Below are 18,490 nucleotides of genomic sequence, written 5' to 3' on the forward strand. Positions count from 1 at the left end.
ATAACTATGGATTATTTGGAACAAAAACAACATTTGTTGTGGAAGTAGCAGCCCTGGGAGTGCATTCTGACGAAGAACAGCAAAGGTAATACAATTTTTCTAATACTAATTCTGAGTTTAGTGAGCCCCGAACTTGGCGGGTGTCAAAATAGCTAGCCGTGATGGCTGAGCTATGTACTCAGAATATTGCAAAATGTGCTTTCACCGAAAAGCTATTTTAAAATCTGACATAGCGATTGCATAAAGGAGTTCTGTATCTATAATTCTTAAAATAATTATTTTGTCAACGTTTATCATGTGTAATTTAGTAAATTCACCGGAAGTTTTCGGTGGGAATACGATTTCTGAACATCACACGCCAATGTAAAAAGCTGTTTTTTGATATAAATATAAACTTTATTGAACAAAACATGCATGTATTGTATAACATAATGTCCTAGGAATGTCATCTGATGAAGATCATCAAAGGTTAGTGCTGCATTTAGCTGTGTTTTGGGTTTTTGTGACATATATGCTTGCTTTGAAAATGGCTGTGTGATTATTTTTGGCTGTGTACTCTCCTAACATAATCTAATGTTTTGCTTTCGCTGTAAAGCCTTTTTGAAATCGGACAATGTGGTTGGATTAACGAGAGTCTTATCTTTCAAATGGTGTAAAATAGTCGTATGTTTGAGGAATTGAAATTATATCATTTTTGAGGTTTTTGTATTTCGCGCCACGCTCTACCATTGGATGAGGTTTTGAAAAACTGCAAATATTGACTCTTTGCATCAACTTCATGTAAAAGCCTTTGACACTTATGAAATGCTTGTAATTATACTTCAGTATTCCATAGTAACATCTGACAAAAATATGAAAAGACACTGAAGCAGCGAACTTTGTGGAAATTAATATTTGTGTCATTCTCAAAACTTTTGGCCATGACTGTACTAGGCGATGTCAGAGGAAGGCCCAAAACATTGTCAAAGACTCTAGTCACCAAATTCCACTGCATTTTTTCATTGTTCCCCTCTAATCAGGGACTGATTTAGACCTGGAACACCAGGTGGGTGAAATTATTTATCAGGTAGAACAGAAAACGAACAGGCTCCGGACCTCGTAGGATAAGAGTTGAGTACCCCTGATCTAGCCTATTCTGTGAAAGCGATGCGATGCAGATAGGGATTGGCCCTCTATTGATGCTCGTGTTGGAGAGACAGCTGTAAACACAATCTAGTGTGGGAATTGAGTGAGATAAAAACCAATTTGTAGGGTTCTGTTATGTGCGGGTATTGATTTCTGTGACATTGTGAATCTCTGCACGTTTCTAGCACAGGTTGCTAACTTTACAATAACAGCAGTTGCCTGAAACCCTGTTGTTGATTTTTTTCCAAACATAAATGTCTAGCCCAGTCAGAATACCATATGTAAGTGCAGTCAGTGACTGAGGAGATGTGGCTCACTGGGGGGGGCTCTCTAACTTCTTTACTTGTTATTTTTTTATGCTTATAATCATAACATTGCTATTCTAAACCTCTGATTTACATGTATTGCCTATGATTGAAGTACCTATATATGGATATGAATACTAAACTTTAGTTCATCCCTCTCAATTACCATGGTTGGAATCGTGGAAGAAAATCATTTGATGTACAGTAGTATTTGACCTCAAAAACTAATGTGAGAAAAGGAGAAAAACTAATATACTTTATTTGAAAATGTTAAATCATTTTTATTTGATTAACCATCCAGAAGTAACCTAAGCATTACCCATGTTCCTCATTATAGAAATTGTGTAACCGTGTGCATAATAGTTGAGCCATGCTAGCCCTCACTAAGCAATTACTTGTTTATTTTATACATGGAATATAAACATGATGACATTGATAAAGCTTTTAATCTTTTCTTAACCAGGCTTCTTTGCAAGTACCAAAATAAAAGTAAAGAGACCCACACCGTAAAATCATTGCTTTTCATTTTAAGTTTCTTTTGGCTCTGCAAAATGTACAACATCTCTTTGTATTTGCCTGATATTATCATTGGACTAAACCTCACGAAACAAGTCCCATCCCCTGGCTTTTGTCCTACAAGGAGAGCAAATCAACAATCCCAAACAAATCTGTTTAGCGAACATCATTTTTCAGCATTATAAAATGTGTGGGTTACCACCACATGATCGAAGTGGAACGTTAAGTTCTTACAGCCTTAAAAAAAGCTACATATCCCCTCAGAAGCTCCAGCTGGGCCCTAAGCTTGATCAGGCCCATCTGAATACTGGATGAAAATGTCACCAAGTCATATCAGAAACCTCTGACAGCTGAGTTTATTTTAAAGAGTCGATCTCCCAAGGGACTTTGATTCAAAGAAACCAGTTCATATATGGCAAGGTTGCAGAGAACTGTTGGCCATATAAATAATATTATATTTTTATGCTGTTGGCCTCCATGCATGGATGATTGATCAATCCCACTGTATATCTACTATGACATCAGGATGTGTCGGCTCCCAGAGCAAGTCGAGCAGAAAATCCATCGACGCAGAACTGAAACCGCATGGTTGGACCACAACTTGGCAACATAACAAAAATGTAATATGCTTTACAGTACATTAGCCCTAAATGTATGAATATTATTGAAACAGGAATGACATTGATTTTATTTACATTGGCAACATAGAGCAAACGGTGTGCCATAGTGAAAAGTTCTTAAAACCTGTTAGGGCTAGGGGGCAGTATTTGCACGGCTGGATAAAAAAAATGTACCCGATTTAATCTGGTTACTAATCCTACCCAGTAACTAGAATATGCATATACTTATTATATATGGATAGAAAACACTCTAAAGTTTCTAAAACTGTTTGAATGGTGTCTGTGAGTATAACAGAACTCATTTGGCAGGCAAAACCCTGAGACATTTTCTGACAGGAAGTGGATACCTGATGTGTTGTATTACCTTTAAACCTATGCCATTGAAAAACACAGGGGCTGAGGAATATTTTGGCACTTCCTATTGCTTCCACTAGATGTCACCAGCCTTTACAAAGTGTTTTGAGTCTTCTGGAGGGAGATCTGACCAAACAAGAGCCATGGAACGATGATGGCCCATTAGACACTTGGCGTGCGAGTTCATGTTGGGTACCCTCGTTCCAATACGTTATAAAAGAGAATGCATTCGTCCACCTTGAATATTATTCATGTTCTGGTTAAAAAAGGCCCTAATGATTTATGCTATACAACGTTTGACATGTTTGAACGAACGTAAATATATTTTTTCCCCTCGTTCATGAAGTGAAGTCCGGCGGGCTTAGATCATGTGCTAACAAGACGGAGATTTTTGGACATAAATGATGAGCTTTTTTGAACAAAACTACATTCGTTATGGACCTGTGATACCTGGAAATGACATCTGATGAAGAGAATCAAAGGTAATGGATTATTTACATAGTATTTTCGATTTTAGATCTCCCCAACATGACGACTAGTCTGTATCGCAACGCGTATTTTTCTGGGCGCAGTGCTCAGATTATTGCAAAGTGTGATTTCCCAGTAAGGTTATTTTTAAATCTGGCAAGTTGATTGCGTTCAAGAGATGTAAATCTATAATTCTTTAAATGACAATATAATATTTTACCAATGTTTTCTAATTTTAATTATTTAATTTGTGATGCTGACTTGACTGCCGGTTATTGGAGGGAAACGATTTCCTCAACATCAATGCCATAGTAAAACGCTGTTTTTGGATATAAATATGAACTTGATAGAACTAAAAATGCATGCATTGTCTAACATAATGTCCTAGGAGTGTCATCTGATGGAGATTGTAAAAGGTTAGTGCATCATTTTAGCTGGTTTTATGGTTTTGGTGACCCTGTCTTTGAATTGACAAAACATTACACACAACTCTTGTAAATGTACTGTCCTAACATACTCTAAATTTATGCTTTCGCCGTAAAACCTTTTTGAAATCGTAAAACGTGGTTAGATTAAGGAGATGTTTATCTTTCAAAGGGTGTAAAATAGTTGTATGTTTGAAAAATTTGAATTTTGACATTTATTTGGATTCAAATTTGCCGCTCTTGAAATGCACCTGCTGTTGATGGAGTGCACCACGGGTGGGACGCCTGCGTCCCACCTAGCCCATAGAGGTACACTTCATTCAATAACTTTTTTTGAGAATGAACTTTAAGCAACTTTTAATAAAAGATTTGAGCACTGTATTGGTTATGTTTGGCCCTGACTATGAATCTCAACGCAACTGAAAGTTTAGAGTTGCCAAATCCAATGCGGACAGTAAAATAGCCAACTCTGCAAGTAAGTAGGTGAATGAGAAAGAAGCAATTCCTGTGTGCCATTGTGGGATGTAGTGCTGGTACACTGCAAACAGACATGGACCCAGTTCAAAGGAAATCATCCAGGGAGATGATCATCATCCGTAACTGAGTCGACGGATGCCTATCGATTGCAATGAGCTACCAGTTCCAGCAGTCTTAAGGACACATGGTTTCAACCTTCAGCACAGAAACTTTTGTGAGAAGTGCTTGGGGTAATGCAGCAGAACACCAAGTTTGTCCTCCGAACATCCATATGTCTGTGTTAATCAATCAAATGGGCCCTCTCCTTCTCATTCCTTCCGTTCTCTCTTTCTCCCTCCCTCATTTTCTTTTCTCTCTCCTCCCTCTCTGCCTAAAGCCTGCCCTTGTCCCTGACATGAATCACTGTTTATTGGAGAAATGAAAGCCGAGTTCCGCTCCCGTCTTTCTCATTAATGGTGGAAGTGAGGAGAGAGAGAAAGACAAAACCCTGCCATTGTATTAGTTATCAGTCAGCTCCCTCCTTCTATAACCCATGTATACATCACTGGGCTAGGCCTGTCATTACAGTCTGCCTCTCCCCACAGCCAAGGTTAATCACCTGCAGGGAGGACTGTCTGCACCGCAACGGGTACAGCTGGAATTACTGTGTGCTACCTTAGTCTGTGTGTGCTACCTCACGGTGTGTGAGTGCGTGCGTGTGTGTGCGTGCGCCGTGCATAAGTGTGTGCTACCTCAGTGTTTTTGTGTGTGTGTGTGTAGGTCTAGGTCTGTGTGTGCCTGCGATAGGAAGGTGGAGAGTAGCGGAAGGCTGTTTGATGTGTCAACAGTCACAGTTCAGTAATGGCGAGTCTGACACAGAAGGTGATGAGTCATAACAGAGCTGGAGTAATTCATGAGATTCTGTACAAACCAGTGGAGGCTGGTGGGAGGAGCTATAGGAGGACAGGCTCATTGTAATGACTGGAAACCACATGCGTGACTCCATTTCATTCCATTCTATCCATTTCAATGAGCTCATCCTCCTATAGCTCCTCCCACAAGCCTCCATTGCTGTGTTTATGGCTATTGTGAGAATTGTTTTCTTTTATTTGGTCATGTCTGGTTGATCAATACATATTAAGTAGGTTGCTTTTTTAGAGTGTCCACAGGAATGTTCTGTGGCAAATATGAAGATTTCTCTATTCCTCTATATTCATAATTAACAATATTGTTTAATATTGCATATAGGCTAAATAAGACAACCATAGAATGTGATAGAAATACATTGAAAACAAAGAAGTATCATGAACACATTTTCTATAATCAAATTATATTTAAATTGTCCTTGAGACTCCCAAACCATTTCCTGAAAACATAATAATATATGTAGCATTTCTAGAAACCACATAATCAAAACGGAGAAAATGTATGTACACATTTATCTGTCATGCTCTTCATTGAGCATTTCATTCACCCATCCCTTAGGAATGTTCTCTGAAATCTAATTATAGTTTTTCTCTTAGCATGTTTCCCCTGAACCAACTCCAAACGGCTGTAGACAGACCACCATACTGCAGCCTTCCCATGGGACAAGAGGCAGGGAAAGGAGAAATGGAAAAACGTGGAACAAATTGGGCCTTTATCATTACATCCTATCAAAGAAAATGGAAGATTTAGGTATTTAAGGCAGTGCTTTTTTAATCAGCCCTAAAACACATAACCTCATTCATCACAGCGATGTCCCCTTCATGGGGATGTGGAGGAGGTTGTTTGGTCCATTGAGAATCTCCACATTATAGTCTATTCATACAGCATGTCAACAACACCTCTGTCTGTGTCTGTGATACACAGTACATGGGGTGGGGAGGGTGGACTCACACACGCTGAAGAAGATGAGTCCGTAGAAGCAGAGATACTGTATATAAAGACAAGATGGTCTTGTCTCCTCCCACCCCTAGCAGATGCATCCGGTTTTCAGGGATACAGCCCACTGGGCACAGACGTTAATTCAACGTCTATTCCACGTTGGTTCAACTTAGTTTCATTGAAATGACCTGGCAACAACATTGATTCAACCATTGCGCTATCGTCAACCTAGCTTAATTTTTCACTGAAAATCGGATGTGGGAACTCCGCTCAAGCGTTTCCTTTACGCCTGCTACGTTAGGTTAGTCTCCGCCCTAACAATGGGAGTTGTTGTCCCAAAGGCGGGAGGGCAGGCGGTCTGCTTATCGGTATGCTTATCAGTCTGCTTATCGTAGACAGATTTTGATGGGAGTAAACCCTCTCGCTTTGCCTCTTCCTCTTTGGTAGAAGCCCTTCTGTCAAGCTGGCAACTAGTGATGGTGTCAGATGGGACTGAATTAAAGGGGTCAAAGTTTAGAACCAACATATGGAGCTCGTGATCAAATCTTTGATTAGGCCTGGGTACCCTAGTGGCAATTTTCAGGGCAAGTTGGAGGTGGCAGGCATTTCATAGAAAGGTCTTTCATAAACAAGGATACTCATAAAATAAAATGTATTTAAACCCCTCAAAAACTCCTGACAATGTTCATCACCTTTTAAAGTCACCCTGCATCAAGTTTGTTGAGTATTGTTGCCCCCGAGCTCAGAATGCTGGGAAGTACGTGGACAGGTTTGACCCTCCCAGGTGCTTCATGGCCTGCTGGTGTGTGAGACGCTCCACTGCTCCATTCAGTGATGCTATTGCTGACATGGGAGAGGCCTGTTTAGCCCTTCTTCAGAGATACATCCAGTCTATACACATGAGTCAAGTCCCTCTTAAAGGTGAGTCCATAAACTTAACAAGATAAGACTAAATCGTATTTGCTTTCTCCTCTCTAGAATGCTCACTAATAAAAGTAGGTGATAAGAGAAAGGATACACTTCAAAAATATAAAGCTACTAATGCGTTAAAAAAATACTTTCAAGGAAAATGCAATATTTAAGATAAGTCAATGATAAATAAGAAGTTTCTTGTTGTGTGTATGCAGAGACCAACTTTGTTTATCAATTACATTGTTCTTTCTGCTGTTAGAGCTAACAAGCTTTAATACTCCAGATATATTGAGAATTCTGCCGCACAAGTGTCTTGAGTAATCTTTTGATCCTGCTCTGACGTCATTGCCATGGCATTGCGTCAGATAGGCCTCCCAAATTACCATTGTGTTGTCTGGATTCCTTGATTGAATGAAAACATCTCTCAGAGGATGTTTCAGGGAGTTTAACCAGAGTGAGATCTAGATAACCATAGGGAGATTTATACAACCATAGGGAGATCTATACAACCATAGGGAGATCTATACAACCATAGGGAGATCTATACAACCATAGGGAGATCTATACAACCATAGGGAGATCTAGATAACCATAGGGAGATCTAGATAGCCATAGGGAGATCTAGATAGCCATAGGGAGATCTAGATAACCATAGGGAGATGGAGATCTAGATAAACATAGGGAGATCTAGATAACCATAGGGAGGTCTATATAACCATAGGAAGATCTAGATAACCATAGAGAGGTCTAGATAACCATAGGGAGATCTATACAACCATAGGGAGATCTATACAACCATAGGGAGATCTATACAACCATAGGGAGATCTAGATAACCATAGGGAGATCTAGATAGCCATAGGGAGATCTAGATAGCCATAGGGAGATCTAGATAACCATAGGGAGATGGAGATCTAGATAAACATAGGGAGATCTAGATAACCATAGGGAGGTCTATATAACCATAGGAAGATCTAGATAACCATAGAGAGGTCTAGATAACCATAGGGAGGTCTATATAACTTTTCAGGGAAGTTAGAAACCAATATACACAGGTAGTTAGAAAAGCCAAGGCTAGCTTTTTCAAGCAGAAATTTGCTTCCTGCAACACAAACTCAAAAAAGTTCTGGGACACTGTAAAGTCCATGGAGAATAAGAGCACCTCCTCCCAGCTGCCCACTGCACTGAGGATAGGAAACTCTGTCACCACCGATAAATCCACTATAATTGAGAATTTCAATAAGCATTTTTCTACGGCTGGTCATGCTTTCCACCTGGCTACCCCACCTCGGTCAACAGCACTGCACCCCCCACAGCAACTCGCCCAAGCCTTCCCCATTTCTCCTCCCAAATCCAGTCAGCTGATGTTCTGAAAGAGCTGCAAAATCTGGACCCCTACAAATCAGCCGGGCTAGACAATCTGGACCCTTTCTTTCTAAAATTACCTGCCGAAATTGTTGCAACCCCTATTACTAGCCTGTTCAACCTCTCTTTCGTGTCGTCTGAGATTCCCAAAGATTGGAAAGCAGCTGCCGTCATCCCCCTCTTCAAAGGGGGGGACACTCTTGACCCAAACTGCTACAGACCTATATCTATCCTACCCTGCCTTTCTAAGGTCTTCGAAAGCCAAGTCAACAAACAGATTACCGACCATTTCGAATCCCACCGCACCTTATGCTATGTAATCTGGTTTCAGAGCTGGTCATGGGTGCACCTCAGCCACGCTCAAGGTCCTAAACGATATCTTAACCGCCATCGATAAGAAACAATACTGTGCAGCCGTATTCATTTACCTGGCCAAGGCTTTTGACTCTGTCAATCACCACATCCTCATCGGCAGACTCAATAGTCTTGGTTTTTCAAATGATTGCCTCGCCTGGTTCACCAACTACTTCTCTGATAGAGTTCAGTGTGTCAAATCGGAGGGCCTGTTGTCCGGACCTCTGGCAGTCTCTATGGGGGTGCCACAAGGTTCAATTCTTGGGCCAACTCTTTTCTCTGTATTCATCAATGATGTCACTCTTGCTGCTGGTGAGTCTCTGATCCACCTCTACGCAGACGACACCATTATGTATACTTCTGGCCCTTCTTTGGACACTGTGTTAACAACCCTCCAGACGAGCTTCAATGCCATACAACTCTCCTTCCGTGGCCTCCAAAACTAAATGCATGCTCTTCAACCGATCGCTGCCTGCACCTGCCCGCCCGTCCAGCATCACTACTCTGGACGGTTCTGACTTAGAGTATGTGGGCAACTACAAATACCTAGGTGTCTGGTTAGACTGTAAACTCTCCTTCCAGACTCACATCAAACATCTCCAATCCAAAGTTAAATCTAGAATTGGCTTCCTATTTCGCAACAAAGCATCCTTCACTCATGCTGCCAAACATACCCTCGTAAAACTGACCATCCTACCGATCCTCGACTTCGGCGATGTCATTTACAAAATAGCCTCCAATACCCTACTCAATAAATTGGATGCAGTCTATCACAGTGCCATCCGTTTTGTCACCAAAGCCCCATATAATACCCACCACTGCGACCTGTACGCTCTCGTTGGCTGGCCCTCGCTTCATACTCGTCGCCAAACCCACTGGCTCCAGGTCATCTACAAGACCCTGCTAGGTAAAGTCCCCCCTTATCTCAGCTCGCTGGTCACCATAGCAGCACCCACCTGTAGCACGCGCTCCAGCAGGTATATCTCACTGGTCACCCCCAAAGCCAATTCCTCCTTCGGCCGCCTCTCCTTCCAGTTCTCTGCTGCCAATGACTGGAACGAACTACAAAAATCTCTGAAATTGGAAACACTTATCTCCCTCACTAGCTTTAAGCACCAGCTGTCAGAGCAGCTCACAGATTACTGCACCTGTACATAGCCCATCGATAATTTAGCCCAAACAACTACGTCTTCCCCTACTGTATTTATTTATTTTATTTATTTTATTTTGCTCCTTTGCACCCCATTTTTTCTATTTCTACTTTGCACTTTCTTACACTGCAAATCTACCATTCCAGTGTTTTACTTGCTATATTGTATGTACTTTGCCACCATGGCCTTTTTTTGCCTTTACCTCCCTTATCTCACCTCATTTGCTCACATTGTATATAGACTTATTTTTCTACTGTATTATTGACTGTATGTTTGTTTTACTCCATGTGTAACTCTGTGTTGTTGTATGTGTCAAACTGCTTTGCTTTATCTTGGCCAGGTCGCAATTGTAAATGAGAACTTGTTCTCAACTTGCCTACCTGGTTAAATAAAGGTGAAAAAAATAAAATAAAAAAATAACCACAGGGAGATCTATATAACTAGAGTGAGATCTATATAACTAGAGTGAGATCTAGATAACCATAAGGAGATCTAGATAACCATAGGGAGATCTATATAACTAGAGTGAGATCTAGATAACCATAGGGAGATCTATATAACTAGAGTGAGATCTAGATAACCATAGGGAGATCTAGATAACCATAGGGAGATCTATATAACTAGAGTGAGATCTAGATAACCATACAGAGATCTATATAACTAGAGTGAGATCTATATAACTAGAGTGAGATCTAGATAACCATACAGAGATCTATATAACTAGAGTGAGATCTATAACACCATAGGGAGGTCTATATAACCATAGGGAGATCTAGATAACCATTGGGAGATCTATATAACTAGAGTGAGATCTATAACACCATAGGGAGGTCTATATAACCATAGGGAGATCTAGATAACCATTGGGAGATCTAGATAACTAGAGTGAGATCTAGACAACCATAGGGAGATCTATATAACTAGAGTGAGATCTAGACAACCATAGGGAGATCTATATAACTAGAGTGAGATCTATAACACCATAGGGAGGTCTATATAACCATAGGGAGATCTAGATAACCATAGGGAGATCTATATAACTAGAGTGAGATCTAGACAACCATAGGGAGATCTATATAACTAGAGTGAGATCTATAACACCATAGGGAGGTCTATATAACCATGGGGAGATCTAGATAACCATTGGGAGATCTAGATAACCATAGGGAGATCTAGATAACCATAGGGAGATCTAGATAACAAGAGTGAGGTCTATATAACCATAGGGAGATCTATATAACAAGAGTGAGATCTAGATAACCATAAGGAGATCTATATAACTAACCTTGGTTGGTATCCTGCAAATACGTTTTCGTGAGTAGATTGATAAAAAAAGAAGACAGATTTTGATACAGAGATGTAGTTTGAGTTTGAATAACAGGTATAATATCTCACACAAGATAAACGATAGCAAAGACAGTATGTGCCTTACAGCAAGCGCTTGATAGGAGGCAAATAAAGAAAGAAACAAGGTTACTGTTTAAGAGAGAAGATACAACAGGTGGAATTCATTTTCACACGGTTCTCAGTGCACCAGCCTCGGTTGCAGCATGGTGAACAGGGGGGAAACAGTGTGTTTCAGTTCATTGATAACAAGCTGAGCAGTGGAGGCTGCTGAGGGGAGGACAGATCATAATAATAAAACTATGTTCTAGCCATTGTTATGAGCTGTCCTCCCCTCAGCAGCCTGCACTGAAGCTAATAGAGAGATGGTCTCTGGCCCTGGTTACCTGCAGTCCCCTGGCCATGTTCATATCTCCCGTCTGTTTCTCAGCTTACAGCTGAATCCATTTGGCCCTTATCTCCTTGGCCCTGTGGCAGTGATTAGAGCAGTGACAGCCACAGTCCTGCCATCACACCTAGAGCCTCTCCTTTGAGGCCTGACCCCTGGAGTCCTGGGGGCCCAGTTCACACCCAAGCCCCGTGCCAAAGGGCTGGGCACGGCCAAGGGGGCGCGCCCACAGTCCCAGCCTCACCCTAACAAGCAGATGGGCATAACGGGCATTTTGGATGCTCTGTTCAGAAGACACTCAGTCCTTTGGATTAGAGAGGGTCCTAGCCATCACAGCTCGATGATGTTCACAGATGGCGTACGGTTGTTGTTGTTATTGTTCTTGGGGAACTGTAGAGGGGAAGAAGGGGAACAGCAGTGATGAGAAAGATGAAGGCCACTCTCTAAACCTTGAATAAAGGGTCATTCTGCTATGAGCACGGAGCACCTGGACAAAATGGGAGGATGCCTTGGTCTTATGATGCTTTCTCTCTGGAAGGGAGATAGAGTATTTGATCATTTTAGTGTCCGAATTGGTCTAGTTGGCTTGATCGTAGATGACCAGAGGGCATCAGCCAGTTGTTGGGGAGATGGGGAGGAGCGAATGGACATGGGACAATCATGCCAGCAGCAAATGGGCTGTTTGTGCATTGATTGAAAGGCTTTGGATTTATAGCACTGTTGTGGCTTATGTCCTGAGAGAGATGCATGTTTGCATTTTAACAGTGTTTTTTAGGATGAAGTGCTGCCAAAAATGCTGATAAATCAATGCATATTCTGTTATAGGGTGGGCGTAGCCCTGATGGTACTATGTGTGTTACTGTGCTAGGTGCTGATGGAAGTGGAAGGTTTTAAGTCGCCGGGACGATTCACCTGTCTGGTGTCGGTTGGGACTCAGTGTGGAGGGGATGGGGGGGTTATACCTTACTGCGCAACAGCCCCCCCGTTGGGTGCTCCGGAGTACTGCACTCCGATGAGGTCTTGGCTTTGTCCTTGTTGTTGTTGGGCTCGTTGTCTTTGATGATGTCATACTGACGGCAGAAGAGAGCGATCACACCTGACAGAGAGAGGAGAAGCACACACAGACAGATCGTAAATAACAACCACATTACCGAAGTGAAGAGCAGACGGAAATCATTTTACAAGGACAAATTACTACAAATTGTGGACAATATTTGTTTAAAATATACCCTTCCTTTTGTTCTACACTCTTGAGGGTGTATGTGTGATGGTCTGTGGTGTGTGTGTGTGTGGTAGGGTTGTGAAATTCCGGTAATTTTCACAAAATTTCCAGGATTTCCAATAATCCTGGTTTGAAGATTCACAGAATAAGCAGGAAATCCAGAATCCTCCAAACATTTCTGGAACACCTGAGAATTTGGGGAAACTTACTGGAATGTTGTATTCCTAGTGTGTAGGTAGCACTCTGACCTTTGGAACATTCCACCCCTCACCTGCCCACATGATCAGCACCACCACGATAATGATGAACTCCCCCGCCCTCAGCTGAGCTCCCACTTCCTCCATGGTCACCTCGTCTGGAGGGTCAAGATACAGCAGCACAATCATTTGGTCACCATGGCAACACCATCATCAGAGTTATTATTGGTAACTGGCATCTTATTAAATATTCTGACTCCACTGGTGCTCACAACAGGCCAGTTTAATGATGAGGGAGTGTTGGGGTAAAAGTCATCATTTGAATAGGAAGGGCTTAACCTCAGTGAGCCCCGTATACCCTCTCCTCTCAACTGTAACTATACATACACTGTAGTTGGTCTGCTCCTTGTCAGCTGGATAGAACTGTCTGCTGACAGTGTATTGTGTAGACTGATCTCGCTATTCCTCTCCAGTCCCAGAATGGCACCACTCATCACTGTCTCTCTGTCAATTAGCACTGCTTCAAACAGACCACGTTTTTCATGATTCCAGGTGATTCTGACACAACCCTAAAAACTTGTGTACAGCCTCCACAATTATACTGAACAAAAATATAAACGCAAAATGCAATTTCATTGATTTTACTGAGTTATAGTTCATATGAGGAAATCAGTCAATTGAAATAAATTGATAGGGCCCTAATCTATGGATTTCACATGACTGGGACTACAGATATGCATCTGTTGGTCACAGATAACAAATACATAAAATGGGCCTCAGGATCTCGTCAAAGTATTTTTGTGCTTTCAAATTGTCATCAATAAAATGCAATTGGGTTCGGTGTCCGTAGCTTATGCCTGCCTGCCTGCCTGCCTGCCCATACCATAACCCCACCTCCACCATGTGGCACACTGTTCACAATGTTTACATCAGCAAACCTGCTCACCCACACGACGCCATACACGTGGCAACATTCTCTGGCAACAGCTCTGGTGGACATTCCTGCAGTCAGCATGCCAATTGCACGCTCATTCAAAACTTGAGACATCTGTAGCATTGTGTTGTGTGACAAAACGGCACATTGTAGAGTGGCCTTTTATTGTCCCCAGCACGAGGTGCACCTGTGTAATGATCGTGCTATTTAATAATCTTCTTGATATGCCACACCTGTCAGGTAGAGAAATGCTCACTAACCATGATGTAAACAAATTTGTGCATAACATTTTAGAGAAATAAGCTTTTTGTGCGTATAGAACATTTCTGGGATCTTTTATTTCAGCTCATGAAACATGGGACCAACACTTTACATGTTGTGTTTATATTTTTGTTCAGTGTAGCTGCCCAATGAAGAGCGCTGCTATGTGGGAACCTCACAGCAGACGCTCCAATTAGATCACTCTGTCTGAGAGAGGCTAATAGTGTCAAATGATTCAGTAGAAGCTGAGCATGAAGAGAATACATAAGGTTGAGGCAGGGCCATTGGGATCCCCACTCTGAAGGGATTGGAGAGAGACAGTTAATCACAGCAGCCAGGATTGATTGTGCTGGACCGAGACAGAACTCAATAATCACTATTACAAATAAAGCGCCAAAAAGAATCAGAGTTGTGTGTGTGTGTGTGTGTGTGTGTGTTTGCGTGTATGTGTGGCCTATGTTTGTGTGTGTTCATGGTCCACTCATACAAAGCAACTGAAAGCAACATCACATATTGGACTGTTTGCAAATTCAGGAGATTGCTGGCTAAAGTTCACCACACAATAGCATACTGAGTGCACCCCATTTAAAGACCAAACAGAAGAAGGCAGTGACTCTGACATTCTGAGGGCCCTGGGTAGCTCCACTACCCTCCTGCATGTTCTCCCAATGAGCGATTCAGTCAATCAATGGGCCTATGTACCTGGGCATTAACAAATCAAAGCTGGACAGCCAAACGCTCCTGACACCACTGCCAGATGGCCTCCACGTGGCTAATATTGGCCAGCTCTAATGTCACGGACACACAGTCTCCAGTCCCAGAGACAGATTGAGTCCCCTGCAGACAGTAAGAGGTGGGGCGTACTGTATGTAGAGTAGGGAGTTTGCAGATGGGTGCATTCAGCGACATGGTCAACTGTATGCCATATAGCTGCAGGATTATGCAAGTAAAGAAATTGTATTGGAGTGTTATACATCTGTTTTACTGCAGTACTGTTTTGCAGACATCCCACTGATCACTCAAGAAAACCTCCCTTATCAGAGTCTTAGGCACCGACCACATGTCTGTTCTATATCTATGGTCTTGGGAGACAAACACATACGGTGCCTTCCAAAAGTATTCATACCCCACATTTTGTTGTCTTACAGCCTTAATACAACTTAATTGGAGTCCACCTGTGGCCAATTCACTTGTTTGGACATGATTTATTTAGAAAGAAACACATCTGTCTATATAAGGTCCCACAGTTGACAGTGTATGTCAGAGCAGAAACTATACCATGAAGTCCAAGAAACTGTCTGTAGATCTCTGAGATTGTCACGGTTGTTGGGATAGACGGACCAAGGCGCAGCGTGATTGGAGTTCCACACCTTTTATTACTGTAAAACTTAAACAAACCAAGAAACATACAACAACCGTGAAGTACCATAGTGCTACATGCACTCACAACAATATCCCACAAAGCAGGTGGGGAAAAAGGCTACCTAAATATGATCCCCAATTAGAGGCAACGATTACCAGCTGCCTCTAATTGGGAACCATACAACTCACCAACATAGAAATACAATGACTAGAACACCCCCCTAGTCACGCTCTGACCTAAACACCATAGAGAACCAGGGGCTCTCTATGGTCAGGGCGTGACAGAGATAGAATTGTGATGAGGCATACAGTACCAATCAAAAGTTTGGACACACCTTCTCATCGCTTTTCTTTATTTTTTCTATTTTCTACATTGTAGAATAATAGTGAAGACATCAAAACTATGAAATAACACATAAAAATATTGTAGTAACCAAAAAAGTGTTAAACAAATCAGAATATATTTTATATTCTTCAAAGTAGCCACCCTTGCCTTGATGAGGAATGCTTTTCCAACAGTCTTGAAGGAGTTCCAACATATGCTGAGCACTTGTTGGCTGCTTTTCCTTCACTCTGCGGTCCAACTAATCCCAAACCATCTCAATGCGGTTGAGGTCAGGTGATTGTGGAGGCCAGGTCATCTGATGTAGCACTCCATCACTCTCCTTCTTGGTCAAATGGCCCTTACATAGCCTGGAGTTGTGTTTTGGGTCATTGTTCTGTTGAAAAACAAATGATAGACCCACTAAGCGCAAACCAGATGGGATGGCGTATCGCTGCAGAATGTTGTGGTAGCCATGCTAGTTAAGTGTGCCTTGTTGGACTCATCAGCCAAAGGACAGATTTCCACCAGTCTAATGTCCATTGCTCGTGTTTTTTGGCCCAAGCAAGTTTCTTCTTCTTATTGGTGTCAGCCAAAGGACAGATTTCCACCAGTCTAATGTCCATCGCTTGTGTTTTTTGGCCCAAGCAAGTCTCTTCTTCTTATTGGTGTCCTTTAGTAGTGGCTTCTTTGCAGCAATTTGACCATGAAGGACTGATTCACACAGTATCCTCTGAACAGTTGATGTTGAGATGTGTCTGTTACTTGAACTCTGTGAAGCATTTATTTGGGCTGGAATTTCTGAGGCTGGTAACGCTAATGAACTTATCCTCTGCAGCAGAGGTAACTCTGGGTCTTCCTTTCCTGTGGCGCTCCTCATGAGAGCCAGTTTCATCAAAGCGCTTGATGGTTTTTGTGACTGCACTTGAAGAAACTTTCAAAGTTCTTGAAGTGTTCAGGATTGACTGACCTTCATTTCTTAAAGTAATGATGGACTGTCATTTCTCTTTTCTTATTTGAGCTGTTCTTGCCATAATATGGGCTTGATCTTTTACTAAATAGGGCTATCTTCTGTATACCACCCCTACCTTGTCACAACACAACTGATTGGCTCAAACGCATTAAGAAGGAAAGAAACTCCACAAATTCACTTTTAACAAGACACACTTGTTACTTGAAATGCATTCCAGGTGACTAGCTCATGAAGCTGGTTGAGAGAATGGCAAGAGTGTGCAAAGCTGTCATCAAGGCAAAGGGTGGCTACTTTGAAGAGTTTCAAATATAAAATATATTTTGATTTGTTGAACACTTTTTTGGTTACTACATGATTCCATATGTGTTATTTCATAGTTTTGATGTCTTCACTATTATTCTACAATGTAGAAAATAGCAAAAATAAAGAGAAACCCTTGAATGAGTGGGTGTGTCTAAACTTTTGACTGGTACTGCATATCTGGGAAAGGGTATAAAACAATGTCCAGAGTGTTGAAAGTTTCCAAAAGCACAGTGGTCTCCATCATTGGGAAATTGAACTAATATGGAACTACCCAGACTCTGCCTAGAGCTGGCCATCCAACCAAACTGAGCAACCGGCCAAGAAGGACCTTGGTCAGGGAGGTGACCAAGAACCCAATTACCACTTTGATAGAAGTACAAAGTTCCTTGGCTGAAATGGGAGATCCTGCCAGAAGGAAAACAGTCTCTACAGCACTTCATCAATCTGAGCTTTATGGGGGAGGGGCTAGACGGAAGCCACTCCTGAGAAAAAGGCACGACAGCACGCCTGGAGTTTGCAATAAGGCACGTGAAAGAGAGCATAAGGCAAACTGTGATGTGTTCTGATGAAACACATTTGAACACTTTGGCCTGAATGCAAAGCGCTATGTCTGGAGAAAACCTGGCACAGCTCATCACCCGTATAACATCATTCTTACCGTGAAGTGTGGTGGTGGCAGCTTCATGCTATGGGGATGCTTTTCAGAGACAGGGACTGGTAAGGATAGAGGGGAGCCAATTACAGGCAAATCCTTGACGAGAACCTGCTTCAGAGTGCAACCGACCTTAGACTGGGGAGAAGATTTACGTTCCAACAGGACAATGATCCCAAGCACACAGCAAAGCAACGCTGGAATTGCTTCAAAACCATTCAAAAGTTTGGGGTCACTTAGACATTTCCTTGTTTTTGAAAGAAAAGCACCTTTTTGTATATTAAAAAAACATCAAATTGATCAGAATACAGTGTAGACATTGTTAATGTTGTAAATTACTATTGTAGCTGGAAACGGTAGATTTTTTATGGAATATCTACATAGGCATACAGAGGCCCATTATCAGCAACCATCACTCCTACATTCCAATGGCACGTTGTGTTAGCTAATCCAAGTTTATCATTTTAAAAGGCTAATTGATCATTAGAAAACTATTTTGCAATTATGTTAGCACAGCTGAAAATCGTTGTGCGGATTAAATAAGCAATAAAACTGGCCTTCTTTAGACTAGTTGAGTATCTGGAGCATCAGCATTTGTGGGTTCGATTACAGGCTC

General features: G+C 41.8%; 1 protein-coding gene across 2 annotated transcripts in view; it reads right to left on the bottom strand.

The window, feature by feature from the left end:
- Positions 1–10,215: 10,215 nt before the first annotated feature.
- Positions 10,216–18,490, bottom strand: part of LOC106580093 (fibronectin type III domain-containing protein 5-like) — a 47,311-nt gene continuing 39,036 nt past the window's right edge. The window contains exons 4-6 of one of the 2 annotated variants that reach the window (XM_045715195.1): positions 13,142–13,225; positions 12,611–12,744; positions 10,216–12,038 (exon numbers count right to left, since the gene is read on the bottom strand). In XM_045715195.1, coding sequence (XP_045571151.1) covers positions 11,979–12,038; positions 12,611–12,744; positions 13,142–13,225 — 278 coding nt within the window. In that variant the 3' untranslated portion in view covers positions 10,216–11,978. The remainder of the gene's footprint in view (positions 12,039–12,610; positions 12,745–13,141; positions 13,226–18,490) is intronic. The other variant, XM_045715201.1, reaches the window with a different exon arrangement.

This window comes from Salmo salar, chromosome ssa01, assembly GCF_905237065.1.
Source record: "Salmo salar chromosome ssa01, Ssal_v3.1, whole genome shotgun sequence".
Classification (NCBI taxonomy): Eukaryota; Metazoa; Chordata; class Actinopteri; order Salmoniformes; family Salmonidae; genus Salmo; species Salmo salar.